General features: G+C 36.0%; 3 protein-coding genes across 5 annotated transcripts in view; all 3 read right to left on the reverse strand.

Moving 5' to 3' along the window:
• LOC111455124 (glutamyl-tRNA(Gln) amidotransferase subunit A, chloroplastic/mitochondrial-like) overlaps window positions 1-3,035 on the reverse strand; it is a 4,685-nt gene extending 1,650 nt beyond the window's left edge. Inside the window, exons 1-6 of the mRNA XM_023096669.1 lie at window positions 2,420-3,035; window positions 1,852-2,163; window positions 956-1,135; window positions 760-854; window positions 282-357; window positions 44-121 (exon numbers count right to left, since the gene is read on the reverse strand). Of these exons, the coding sequence (XP_022952437.1) occupies window positions 44-121; window positions 282-357; window positions 760-854; window positions 956-1,135; window positions 1,852-2,163; window positions 2,420-2,980 (1,302 nt within the window). The 5' untranslated portion in view covers window positions 2,981-3,035. The remainder of the gene's footprint in view (window positions 1-43; window positions 122-281; window positions 358-759; window positions 855-955; window positions 1,136-1,851; window positions 2,164-2,419) is intronic.
• A 654-nt stretch (window positions 3,036-3,689) lies between these two features.
• On the reverse strand, window positions 3,690-9,425 carry LOC111455454 (actin-related protein 2/3 complex subunit 1B). 2 transcript variants are annotated; one of them, XM_023097145.1, is made up of 15 exons: window positions 9,119-9,422; window positions 8,346-8,431; window positions 8,070-8,146; window positions 7,888-7,982; window positions 7,267-7,336; window positions 6,341-6,410; window positions 6,108-6,181; window positions 5,976-6,018; window positions 5,582-5,663; window positions 5,153-5,241; window positions 4,950-5,035; window positions 4,786-4,846; window positions 4,407-4,513; window positions 4,118-4,176; window positions 3,690-3,994 (listed from the first exon to the last, which is right to left on the reverse strand). In XM_023097145.1, the coding sequence occupies exons 1-15, from the start codon at window positions 9,186-9,188 to the stop codon at window positions 3,930-3,932; spliced, it is 1,134 nt and encodes a 377-aa protein (XP_022952913.1). In that variant the 5' UTR covers window positions 9,189-9,422; the 3' UTR covers window positions 3,690-3,929. The 2 variants fall into 2 exon arrangements, with proteins under 2 accessions (XP_022952913.1, XP_022952914.1); XM_023097146.1 differs by lacking the exons at window positions 3,690-3,994; window positions 4,118-4,176 and adding an exon at window positions 4,194-4,335 and having other exon boundaries at window positions 9,119-9,425.
• Window positions 9,426-10,295: 870 nt separating this feature from the next.
• Window positions 10,296-13,636, reverse strand: part of LOC111455405 (probable LRR receptor-like serine/threonine-protein kinase At1g07650) — a 10,604-nt gene continuing 7,263 nt past the window's right edge. For both annotated transcript variants that reach the window (XM_023097054.1, XM_023097055.1), the window contains 6 exons: window positions 13,160-13,303; window positions 12,357-12,475; window positions 11,789-11,999; window positions 11,448-11,688; window positions 11,048-11,198; window positions 10,296-10,825 (listed from right to left, as the gene is read on the reverse strand). In XM_023097054.1, coding sequence (XP_022952822.1) covers window positions 10,451-10,825; window positions 11,048-11,198; window positions 11,448-11,688; window positions 11,789-11,999; window positions 12,357-12,475; window positions 13,160-13,303 — 1,241 coding nt within the window. In that variant the 3' untranslated portion in view covers window positions 10,296-10,450. The remainder of the gene's footprint in view (window positions 10,826-11,047; window positions 11,199-11,447; window positions 11,689-11,788; window positions 12,000-12,356; window positions 12,476-13,159; window positions 13,304-13,636) is intronic.

Genomic DNA, 13,636 nt, shown 5'->3' on the forward strand with positions numbered 1-13,636 from the left:
GGGGGGGGGGGGGGGGGGGAACAGAAAAATGCTGATGTGGCACCTGCTGAGCGCGCTTGTAGTAAGCATCATAATAACCAGCTGAGAGAGCATATGTTCCCATCAAAATTCTCATTTTAACCTGCGTTGAGAAAATGTGGATATATGAATTTTCCAGAAGGAAAGGATGAGGTTAAAATTCTATAACATATTTCACAAAAAAAGGGTACGAACCTTCTCAAAGCGAAGTAAAAATATTGAATGTGAATGCAAGAGAAATTTAAAGAGTATCAAAATAGTACCTCCGAACCAAATCCTGTTGCTCGGGAATTTTCATATAGACCAGTTAGCTCATCAGCAACAGCTTGATTTCCATATCTATATGTTGGTTTTATGGAGGGAGGCCAAATTGAATCAGAATAAATTGTTATCACAATACAGTAACAAAACAAAAGCACCTGAAAGAATATTTAGATATTTAATGGTTTTTCAACTTGAGAGAACCAAGTAACAATTCAATTGATCCAAAATCATCTGCCGAGGAAGTCTGCAAGAGAAATTTTGAGTTCCTACATTGGTTGAGGAGGAAAATGAAGCATTCTTTACAAGAGGGTGGAAAACTCCCCTAGCAGACACGTTTTAAAAACCTTGAGGGAAAGCCCGAAAGGAAAAGCCCAAAGAGAACAATATCTGCTAGCGGTGGGCTTGGAACATTAAAAAAATTTCTTTAACCTGAACGTTAAACATTTCTTACAACAAATGTGTCTGTCAGCGAGTTACCTGACTCCATCATATCGTGCTAAGTTTGAAGAGGCTTCAGATGATGCAAGAATGTAATAGGCAGGCAGCCCAAGAGAGAATGATGGCAATGATACCTACAAGAAACAAAAGTTCAGAAGGGAATGAATAAAGAAAATATTCAAGTCAAGTTGAAATAAAGCACCAAAAGCTTTGAAAATTAAAAGCAAATACAAACCTCATTGATGGAGCATCCTAGTTCTTCAAGATGTGAAGCAGCAGCACGTATTGCAGAATTTACTTCACCATCAACACCATTTTCAAGAGTTTCACGAATCAGGCCAATCCTCAATCCTTTCAATGGTTTAGATTCCAATGAATCAACAGCACCAAATTGCGATGCAAAATCAGGAACCTCCTGAAAGATGTGCACGAAAAAAAATTAAAAAAAATGCTACAAGAATGCACCATATTATGAATTACCCGACGAGTGATGAGAAAATTCATTATGTGATTCTAATCAATGGTTGAATAGGCTAAACGAGGCTCGGAGGATCTTTTCCCTTGAAGAGACAAGGCGGGGTCTTGAAGCGGTATGCGACATAAGCCTCAAATTTAAGTAAGAACAAGAAAACAAATCCTAAATTAGTAAAAGTTCATATTGTCGGAACTTAAATGTTTTGTCGTTTAAGAATGAAGCGTATCAATACTATTCTTTTAATCATTACACGAGGCATAGAGACATTAAGCCTTAGTGCATTTTCAAAAACGTGCAAGTCTCTTCTATGAGAGGCATAAGCCTCTTGTGGTTCAAAGGAGGCACAAGGCTCAAGGCTAAAAGTAAGAGCCTTGTCTTAAGACAAGCCAACAGGCGTTTAAAACTGATTCTAATCTACAGTTTCCAACCTCAAACAGCTAGCTTTCCTAAGCACTAGAGACATAAATCCTTACGACGAATCAATAACACAACATGGGACTACCAAAGTCGCTTAATAACGTTAAGTTTTCCAAGAACCAGGCATAGGACAACTTTCCTCTGTCACACTCAAGGTCGGAAAACACTACGAAACTTAAAACAATACCAAAGGAGGAATTTAAAGAACAAAAAGTGAAACAAGGCAAGAAAGTGTTTACTCGTTTACTACTAGTGGCATCATGTGTATCATGACCAGAAATTGCATGTAGAAGAATCCCAGCATCAGCAACTGTTGTACTCAAGCAGCCAATAACATCAAGTGATGAAGCATAGGCCATAAGTCCAAATCTTGAGACACGACCATACGTTGGTTTCAACCCAACAACACCACAAAAGGATGCTGGCTGCCGCACACTTCCACCTGTATCACTCCCCAATGACACCACACACTGCCTAGCAGAAACAGCTGAAGCAGACCCTCCTGATGATCCTCCCGGAACCCTACTCAAATCCCACGGATTTGCAGTCACCTAATGAATGAACAGACGCACCACCTGAGTGAACCAACCCCCGTCACCAGTGGAAACAAACACCACAGCCGCAATTCTACCATATAACTACAACATGCTCAAACCCCATTAAAAATTCCACTTCTCAACTCATTTTCATGACAAAACAAATGCTAATAGGAAAACAAGCAACCACACACACTTCCAGCCCCTTATTTCGAAAAGCCCATATGATTATAAGCAGGGGTCAGTTATATACATTAAAGAAAACACAAACCTGGAACGCAGAGCCTTCAGTAGAACTTCCCATGCCAAACTCATCCAAATTGGTCTTCCCAATCACAATCCCACCCAACTCCTTGATTCTCTTCACAGCAGTAGCATCAAATGGCGGTCGATACCCTTCCAGAATCCGAGAACCACCAGTGGAGGGCATACCCGCAGTACAAATATTGTCCTTAACACCCACAAACACCCCAGCCAAAGGACCCACTTCCTCATTTCTCTGAATTTTGCCATCAATCTCACGGGCATCAGAGAGGACGCTTTCAGAGACGTGAAGAAATGAGTTGAGGTGAGGCTCCAATGCTCGAAGGCGATTAAGATAGGACTCGGCTAGTTGGGTGGCAGTGATTTGGCGGGAAAGAAGGGAATGGCGGATGGAGAGAATTTGGGAGTGAAGGGATTGGGAAGCATTGGAAGAGGGAAGTTGGTCTGTGAGAGCGGAATTGGCGATGGGATATGGGGTTTGTTTGGAGTGAAAGAAGAATGGTTTGGAGGGAAGATGGAGAGGGAAGCGAGAAAGAGAGCAGCGAGGGGGTTGCAGTGTGGATAGCATATTCGCCGCTGAATACAGAGCTCAGGGAAGACTGAACAACAAGCCTTACCTTACATATGATGCCTCAAGTAATTCCTAATTTTATCATTTAAAATTAAATTAAAGACAGTAGAGGAAATTTGGGCTTGATCCTTGGGATGATTAAGCCCACTTAGAACTAAGTCCCATTGATCACAAGTCCAGCCCAAAAGTTCAGGCCCAAATTGAGGCCTTTTAGAATAAACTTGGGCCGAATATACTTTTAATCTATCCTTTTTTTTCTTCTTCAATTTAGGTCCTCTGATTAAATAATAATAATAATTAAGTCTCTCACAATCAATGTTGAAATTAGGTAATAAACTTCGTAATACTTTGTTGCTGCCAAAAAAAATTTGATAAAAAAAAAAAATGTCATTTAACAAAATAAAATTTGGAAACTCCCACTAATTCTTTAATTTAGAAAATTAGAAACTTTTCTCTCTTATTCAAGACTAAATGAGAGACTAAATTGAAGAGTTAAAACACAATTAAAATCACAACGTTTTAAACCATAAAGAATATACGATCGTACAAAAAAAATATAATCTGCCCATGCCGAGTTTAACTAATCAAACAGAAGTTAATAAGACAGAGCTGAAATGAAGAAAGTACCGTACCGAAATAATAGTGCCAAAATAATAGTACCGAAGTAGTATTTGGAAAGAATGAACATCATACAAGACACTAAACCAATAGTCCGAACATAATTCGTGACCTAAATGGGGAGATTGAATTCCAATCATGAGTATGAAATCTGTAAGAGCATACAGTTGGGTGAAAATACATACATACACAAAATCACACATGTTTTTTGCTACAAGTAGAAAAGCAATCAGGTCTAGCAGCTGTGCTATAATATACAAGGAGATGTGACTATGCCGAGAGCAAGATTCTTTACATGGTAATGTGACAAGGTTAATGAATGCAAGGTTCACAAGTACTGAGATAGATCGGCCTGGCCTTCCAAATCCCAAATGACCACTTTTCCATCCAAACCTGTAAGGTCAGGGCAGATAGCTTTGATTAAAAGCAGCCTCCTCATAAGTTACAATCATTGTCCAGACATAAAAATGAAGATTTATGAACAAGAAGTTGATCGATCGCTTCCTTTTAACAAACCTGAAGTGCTGAACCGCTTTATAGTGGAAACCCCTGGCTCTCTAAGAGGCACAATACAACTACAGTTCAAAAAAGAATCATATTACGTCATGCACATTTAAAGGTCAAGGCCACCCCAAGTCCATAGGCACTTTTTGCTAATCCGCTCAGATTACGAGGCCTTCTCTGTAAAAGGCTCTCTGAATAAGCAATTATTAAGTGGATATGGGGCATCCTTCCTGGAAATCAAAATGATTCACAAGAATCAACCTAGTAGAATAAACAGAAAAGATATTCAATAATAACATACGTTATGCAATTCTCGTGGACGCATCCGCGCAATCTTGAAGATTCAACTGAATCATTGCCGACACCTTGCTTCGATTGACCATATAACTTCCCAAATGCTTCTGAAAACTGATCGAGAAAAAAAGGTATATCACAAAATCAGCGTGCTAGTAAACCAGCTAGCAAAGTTTAAACAAGTAGAGAATAGCCATGAAATTTAAAACTGAAGGCATATCATCGTCAAACGCCTACTTACCTTTGAACCACCACTTCTTTAGTGAATTACAAACCTAAAACTTGCATGTTCATTTCAAAGTTGAACCAGTAGACAATGCATTCTATTTACAGCTTAAGTTGTAAAATAATTGTTTAACTGACAGAAACTTTAAGCTATGCAATACCTGGGATCCATATTTTGAACCTGATGCTGTTTTCCTTTCACCAAGAAATCTTATAAAGCTCCTAGTTGTGGTGGGGGGAGGGGAAGCAGATACATCACTTCAAATATTCCTCAAAAAGTTACAATTTATTAAAGATAAAACAATTTATTAAAAGCTTAGCTCACCAGATCCCTCTTTCATCAGCAGCAAAAGCCATAGGATTGCAATCAAATCCTGTACCTATAACCATTCTCTCAGAAACAAATAGTATCTGAAAGAGTGTTATATTGATCCAAAAAGATTCAAGATTAGAAAGCGAAATAGTACATTGTACGTAAAGAATGATAAGAAAAACTCAAAGAGTAAAGAAAAATGGATGCTGACCCACATCACGAAGAGGCAAATCTCGGAATGCAACACTCTGAGCTAGAGGAGAAGGACCAACTTCATCAACGAAGTAAATCATCGAATTGTGTCCTGCAGCATTTAAATGAAAGGTATATCAGTAGAAAACAAACAAATTACCATCTTAACTACTAGAGCATAAGAAATAAGGCTCCCATTAAATACTATAAATTGTTTTCAATGCCCAAATCAGAAGCTAATTAAAACAATGTGTGAAATTGCATAATTACAATTGCTAAATAACAAAGTTAACCAATGAACTTTTACACAGTTATAGTTGGAGGCAGAAACGATGTATACGAGTGACTTAACTATACGAGTAAAATTCAATCTTGTTGCCATTTCACATGCTGTAGTCTTAACTTATAAGGTTGTCTACGTAAATAATTTGCAGAGAGGAGGCATTTCTGACCTGCATAAGCTAAGGTATTGCCACTTGGTGACCACTTCACGCCAAATGCCCAAGAGAATGAAAGATCGAGCTGAACAATTAACTAATTCACCAAAAGAAATACTCATAAATAATATGCACTACTTCGCTTGACAAAGGAGAGATGAAGAGTGAACCATTTCTTTTTCAAGGGGAACGTTCAAAGCATTCAAATTTGAATTAATAAAGACAATCAGAAAGCACTCAATGTGAAGGAAATAGTTGTCATGCAAACCCCGATTTATGTTTCAAATTTATTATTTAATGCCAAGGACGACTCAGAAACTAGTAATTATTTTATGAACAATTTAAGAATTTTACTCTTCCAAGCACAAGAAAAATTATTCACTGCAAAATTAAAGACCAAATATTGAACCTCTCCGAACTTTGAATCTGAAAATTTGCCTGCTCTTGAATCCCTGTTAAATTTCATTAGGCATCAGTAACTTGTAAATCCATCCTACAATATTTCATGAGATGATTACAGTCTAAACTATTATCTACATACTTGGTGTCCACGCCTTTAATGAAGGTGGAAAAGATTCGACATTTTCCATCCGTTGAGGTTGTTGCAAGAAGCAGCTGCGAATAAAATGTAAAATAAAATTAAAACCAAAAAATGCAACCATAATTTTGTTCAGAAAAGCACTAAAATATATTAATTGCAGATTTTATAAAAAGACTAAAAAATTGTGTCCACGTGAATTCACATGTAATGGTGGATAGAAGGATAAAACAAACATTATTGGTATGCCAAGCAACATTTGTCACAGAAGAATCATGTCTTTTCCTGATAAGTTTACTGACCCACCTGTGGAAGGTAAACCATGAACACGTCAATTATAGAAAACTAAAGCATAAATCTAACTAGGTGAAGCAATAATAAAGAGATTTTTCATTTCTGAACAGAAACAGAAATGTATTGATTATGGATAGAAAATAAACTAAAGCATTGGATTACAAAGTCCATGAAACAAAAAAAAAATTAGAAACCACAAGAAGTGGCTCAGATTTTTAAAGACAAAATAGATATATAGACAAAAATTAATAAAACCAACAAAAAGAGCAGATCAACAAGTAGGCACCCCCATAGCATCCTGCCTGGGTCAAAGTAAAAAAAGATACAGTAAACATAGAAATTATCAATTGTATCAACTGAAAATGTTGCCATTCCTCCACACATATGCATATGAACTAATAGCTAAATCTGTTAAAATTTGATCCAGCATATAATACAGGTAAATGGCTTATAACATTTTTCATGAACAAATGCATAGAAGCATGCCACTGGCTGCAAATATGGTGCACAAACTGAACTTTTTGCAGCAAGTTTTGGAAAGAAAATAAACACCAAAATTGGAGGGAACTAACAGCAAAGCACTTTGGTTTCCGCTTATCATAAAGAACCATCAAAGAAAACTATGGAATAGATCACACACTCAATCGATAGCTTACCAAAATTTTGAAATTCACAAGCATAGGATTAGTGATTGGAATGACACTTTTAGTTCAACTTATAGAGGTCAAAGCTCTTAAATTACAAAACGTTTCTTGAATAATATAAGAATTAATAGCAATAACTTCATCATATAGCAGACTTTCCATTTTCATGGAAAATAAAAGCAATAGGCACAACATCTTGGACAAAAAGAAATAAAGAGCCATACCAATTGTTCTCTTGTTCATAGTAGCATATGCAAACAGTTTTTGCCCCACTTCCAACTGCGAACTTGTTTTCTAGGGGTAGAGAAAAAAACCAAACATTTAAATATAAAAGAAGGGAAACCCAAATTTGATTAAAATAGTATTTTCTTCAGGATGTTGTGATTTCTGAATGACAATAAATTATGCAAGAACTTAAATGGTGTTCACAAATCATTAATGCAGGAAAAGAAGTGATAGAAAGCCATTGGAATTCACAAAGGGGCCATCAAACCAAACGTGAAATTATTTTGTCATTTTGTCTAAAGGACTTTCATGATCCAGCATGTTGAATAGGTAAACTTTGAGGATCAGTTCATGTTTATCAATGCCAGGTCTACCTGATATTGCATTCATAAACAAGATAAATCTTTTAAATTTGGAAACTTTGATGACTGACAAAAAATTAAAATTGACAGTACCAATGAATATGCTGATCGAGACATTTAACTATACTGGGACATTGACCAAAAAAGGTGTTCATAGATGTGTAACTGATAAGATGAAACATACGAAATGTGGAAACTTGAGGATGATATGAACAACATAGGTCATGAGCAAGAACAGGGCAGGAAATCTTGCACTACCTTTTGGACTCCACTGAACACAGAGTGCAGCTCGGTTTAGTCTAAGAATGACAAGAGTTGGTACCCATTCCGATCCTTCAAGGTTCCAAACATATCTAGAAAGACAAGAGATTGGTAGACTAATATGGTACATTTAAACAAGTAAAAGTCTAAAAAAAACATGAATATGAGAGAACACTTACGAATTTCGATCATGAGATGCAGTCACAATTCTGTTTGACCTAACACTCCAGTCTATCCCTGAGATAAGTTGATCATGCTGACACAGAAAAGGTGGATAAATTGCCAGACATTAACAACATGACTTCATTGGAAATCTTTCATTACAAACTAACTACAAAAGGACTAGAATGAAAGCAGAAAACATCACCCATGAATAGATAAATGCAGTGACCTCAGGTTTCATGTTTTATTTTTTCTCATAAACTATAAATGGAAAAATTAAATTAAAAAGGTACCTTTTGGAGAACATGTACTCTTTCCCAGTTGTCTTGTAATGATTTATAAATGTGAACTTCATTATTGTTCGGACAAAATGCAACCACTATAAAGCATATCAAAAACATTAGCAAAAGTGCAGTAAGATGAACCTAAACGTAAATGGGATATCATCGTCTTTTGCATTATCAGACAACTAGAAAATGCAGAGTATTGTCTAATTGCAATTACAGCAATTAATCTTAGAGCAAGCTATCCTCTTCTTTTTGTAATTACAGCAATCCATTTCAGCAATCAATGAAATGGTTTCTGATTTCAATCCAAAAAAAAAAAAGAAAGAAAGAAATATAGAGTATTGAAGTAGCGAAGAAACAAACGCATCACCTCCCCCGCCCCGGTGGTGGCCACAAAAGTTTAGCAGCTGATCTGATGATGAACAGATCTGGTGGAGCTAATAAACAGCATAATCAGCATATACCTACCCCATAAGACATATTGGTTGTTGTATTTCGAACTGGGTGGAGATTGAGGCCATGTAACCTATCCTAGAGTTCTTCCCGCCATTTCTCAATAAAGCAAGCTAAATCTAGATCGCTAAAGCTGAATTGATATCATTTCCCTCTCTTTGATTGCTCAGAAAACATAGATAAGCGATCTCAATATATAAAATCTAGGAAAGTAATTGTTTCAACTTTTTCCTATACCGAGGACAAATGAAATAGAGAAAACTCGACATTTCCATTCCTTTTCAACCGCACAAAACAGAAGCAAACAAGGGAGAAGGGTTCATTACTGGAGTGATCGGGGCTCCAAGCATGGCAAGTGATGCACTGAGCGAACTGGTGAACTGCAATTGCTGTCATTATTTCCCAGCTCCAGTAGAAAGAAAAAAAAAATCTCAGGAATCAACGACGGCTCGAAACTCTAGCTTCTCGGCGATTTTATCTAGCAATTGCTAGAGATTGTGAAGGTGAAAGCCCAAAAAGTGATTGAGAACTACAGCGGCGAGGGAGATCTCGGAAACACGAATGCGATCCAAATGGGAAAGCGACCATGGCGGAAACCAGCATGCGTGTGTATTAAGAAAGATTCTCTCTGCGCCAACGTCAGATTGTAAAATTAAGCTTTTTCTTTTAATCTTACCAAATATTGTTTTATTTTATTTTCACCTTTTATTTTTCTTCTTTTGGAAAATTTAACTAAATATGCGAAATTATTACTCTCATGCTATGCTTAGAACTTTCAGGGGAATGATTTTAAATATTTTTAATTCAAAAAAAAAATGTAACTAAAATGGTTGGATTTTGCAGGATTTTATAGAATTTAGAGGTAAACTAATTCTTTGATATTGTCATATTTTTTATTTTTAATTAAAAGCCTATATTAATAAACTTTTTAATTTTATTTTACCATCCAAACATAAAATTTTAAATACATTTCTTAAACTTTCTTAATTCCATTAATTAAAATACTAGTTTTTACTAAAGTATTTTAGAAAAAAATTAATATATTTTTTTATTATTAAATATTAATATCGCATTATATTTTGTGAGCGAGATCTTGTTTTAAAAATATCTATATTGCAACAAAAGAAAAAATAGTGAAATTGAAAGGACATTGTAACTTTTGTCGGCAACTTTTTGTTTGTTTCGAGGAAAACAATTTCTATTCAAAATAAATTGTGATTCTATGTTTTATTCTTTAAAAATTGAAATTTACAAACTCATTTTGTAAATACGAAAAGTAAAAATAAAAAGTTACCATCTTCCTCGAAACAAAATTAACCACTAAAACGCTAATCATTTAAAAAGTTCAACAGATTAAGATATACATCATCAATCAATTAATGGGTCATGTAAACTTAAAATTTAAAATCAAAATAAAGTTGAAGCCGCATTATAATGAGCCCTCTATTTGATTATTGTATTGTCCTTGTCCATGAAAGAAGAAATTTACATCATGGAAATTCATAATCTTAAACAAAGAGCCACACAAAGCTGTGGCCTGTGGGGGATTCAAAACGAATGCTGTAAAACTTCGCCTTACACATTCAGCAGCACAGACTTTCTTCACGTTGATTTTGCCACAACTACTTGAATATTGTGGTTTTACAAACTATATATTTTTAACGGGATGGGGATCTTACAAGATTGCGATTCTCTTCTGCCTCCAGTTCCACATTCGAACTCAAGGAATCACTGGGGAAGTCGTCCAATGATAAACTACGTGTGGGGCTCAATTGTTGCCAAAAGTGATTTCTGAGAGCCTTCAATTTGGAGTTAATAGCTGAAAATCCTGGGTCAGAAAGAAGAGCCTGCACTGGAGTTCGACCTTCGAGCATGCTCACCACTTGGGACATTAGAGGCCGTAGAGTTGGGGACGCATTGGTGCAGAGGAGAGCCACGTTCAGCATCACCATTGCTTCTTCTGATGAATAATCTGAGCCTAAGGCTGGGTCCACCAACTCCAATAGGCTTCCTTTTTCTTGCAGAACAGATGCCTGTAAAATACTTAAATGACTGACTTCCATGACCCATGACCCGTGACCCGTAAATGACGACTGATATTTTAGAACGATAAACGACAGCACGGAATATGTATATTTTAAACATGCACTCGAAGCCTAATTTAATTTATATCTTCAAAATAAGAACTTCAAAACAAGGGAATCAACGTAGATACGAGATGAAATGGGAAAGAATTGTAAGGTAAGTGTTTTTACCCAATCAAGAAGGTAAACAAATTCCTCTTTAGGCCTGTAGTTGGTATTGCTTTTGCCACTGACAATTTCCAAGGCAACAACTCCGAAGCTATAAACATCAGCTTTGCTGGTCAAGCACCCACGCATGGCGTATTCAGGTGCCATATAACCACTGCAAAACAATGATTCCAGAAACCTAGGTACTCAGCACCAAAATTAAACTACAATGTCTATAAATCAAATCTCCACAACAACGTTTTATAGTGATGAGGCGTAAAGAGACGAAAAGGAAAGGAAAAAATTTTAATTTTGGTTATGCTTCACTTCTAAAAAACAATCACCAGTTGGTTCCATACTCAAGTTCGCCACCATGTTAGACCATATATTATTTTAGACCAAAGAAGAATTTCACTTGACTTACATGGTTCCGGCAATTCTGGTGCTGATATGGGTATTGTCATCTTCATGAAGCTTAGCCAAACCAAAATCAGAAATTTTAGCATTGAAATCCTTATCAAGCAACACATTACTTGTCTTGATATCCCTATGTACGATTTTTAATCTCGACTCCTCGTGCAGATATGCCAAACCTCTAGCTATCCCCAGACAAATTTTCTGCCTAGTGGGCCAGTCCAATCTCAATTTAGAGTGTGGGTCATTTTCTGTATACACATAATATAAAAAATAAGTTTTTTGACACTAATCAAACTTCTTTGGAATCGACAGACTTCAGAGTTGCAGAGAAGTGCAAATTCTACTCACTGAAAAGGGCACGTGATAAGCAATTATTTTCCATGTACTCATAAATCAACATTAGTTGGTTCCCATCAACACAGCATCCATAAAGCTTGACAAGATTTGGGTGTTGCAGTGCAGATATCATGCCTATTTCATTAACAAATTCTCGATTTCCTTGCTTTGATTTCGACGACAACTGCTTGACTGCAATTATAGTACCATCTGACAAGAGACCCTGTATCAAAATGAAGAGTCCCAACATCCCCATTAAATGTTGTATTCTAAGCATCACTTCCTCCAGCAATTAGTGCCATAGTTTTATTGCAGAATCAACGTATGCTTTAAAAACCTAAAGGAATAAATGTCCGTACCCATGGTCTTAATAGTTTATGAGAATTGGAATTAGAACATCATATACTCGCATGAAATCTAATAAACAAAGTTAAGAAGCCTAGAGACTATGCAGAAGTAAGTCTTAATGAACTTCACCTCAAGTAGTAGCTTTTGATATGATAAGGACTTTTTGTCAAGGACTATCATTAGAAGCATATGATTTAGACAATCGAGATCTATTAGTAAAGGCACCATTTACCTTGTAAACTGCACCAAAACCACCTTCCCCAACTTTGTTTGCAGCATCAAAATTTTTAGTGGCTGCTTTAATCTGTCTTATAGTAAATAATCCTGTTTGCAGATCTATACCTCTAAGCTCTGCATGAATTAGACTTCAGGTATCAGAGAAAAGTGGCATTGCACAGCAGTTAACAAGAAAACCAAGTTGAAAAGGACATTTCTTTGAAACATAGTACACAAAATCACATGTCAAACCCAAACTTGAGGATGTATTTTAGGTGATGACATTAACTCCATTGGATGAATGAAATCAAAAGTTCAACATATAGAAGCTGACATCACCATTTTTTTGTTTATTTATTCAAATAGGCACAGAACTCAGAATTCAACAGCAAACTAGTAAAGAGATAGATATTTAAGGGAGGAGACAAATATTCAACGATTCAAAAGTTTTAGCACCACAAAATAAGTACAATAAAATTTTACATGACTAGCCACGAAGTATTAAATGTTCCAAAGAAGTAGAAAAGGAGTGCGTAGACCATTTCAGTAGCTTAGATCATGATCTCTCCCTCTTTTGGGCAGAAAACTGAGAATTCTAGCTAAGATTATGTTTTCTGTTTTTATATAAATAAGGCCTCTTTTCCTAATCTTCGAATATTCCAATGAATATATAAGGAAAGGAAAAAAAAACAAATAGTCAGGCTACAAATATCTTTAGCTCTGATGAGATCTAGATACAGTTCAAGTTCATGAATACTATATGCAGCTTCAATTTTCAATAGAGATAATGCATATGTTACATTAAATGGAAGATTATACCTTTATATACGGATGCCTTGCCTCCCAGCCATCCGTTCCTCCTCATAATACATAGCAGCAGAAGGAGAACAAAAGCTGCTGCTGCTGTCCCAATAATTATGATGGTGTGATGCTTCTTCACATGGTTCTTAGGAGGTGTAAAATCTGTGAAGAGAGAAATTTTCCTGATCAGAAATCAAGAATATATTTAAAAATAATTTTATATTCTACAGTTTCTGCCCGCCAAGCATTGAAATATATTGAGAACTAGATGATAAAGCATACAGATTCACTCCAAATAGCCTTCCCAGATTCCAGACCAGTCTTGGAACCTCCCACTTCAGGTTTTTGTAATCATCTCAATTTATTATGATTAAATAAAATTGTATTAGTCGAGAAAAGTACAAATATTTGGACTCCATGCAAAGAACATGGGTGTCACCCAAACCCACGAGATAAGATAGATGTTTAGAAAAAAAAAAAAAAAAAAACAAACTG

This window comes from Cucurbita moschata, unplaced genomic scaffold, assembly GCF_002738365.1.
Source record: "Cucurbita moschata cultivar Rifu unplaced genomic scaffold, Cmos_1.0 Cmo_Scf00017, whole genome shotgun sequence".
NCBI classification, from domain to species: domain Eukaryota; kingdom Viridiplantae; phylum Streptophyta; class Magnoliopsida; order Cucurbitales; family Cucurbitaceae; genus Cucurbita; species Cucurbita moschata.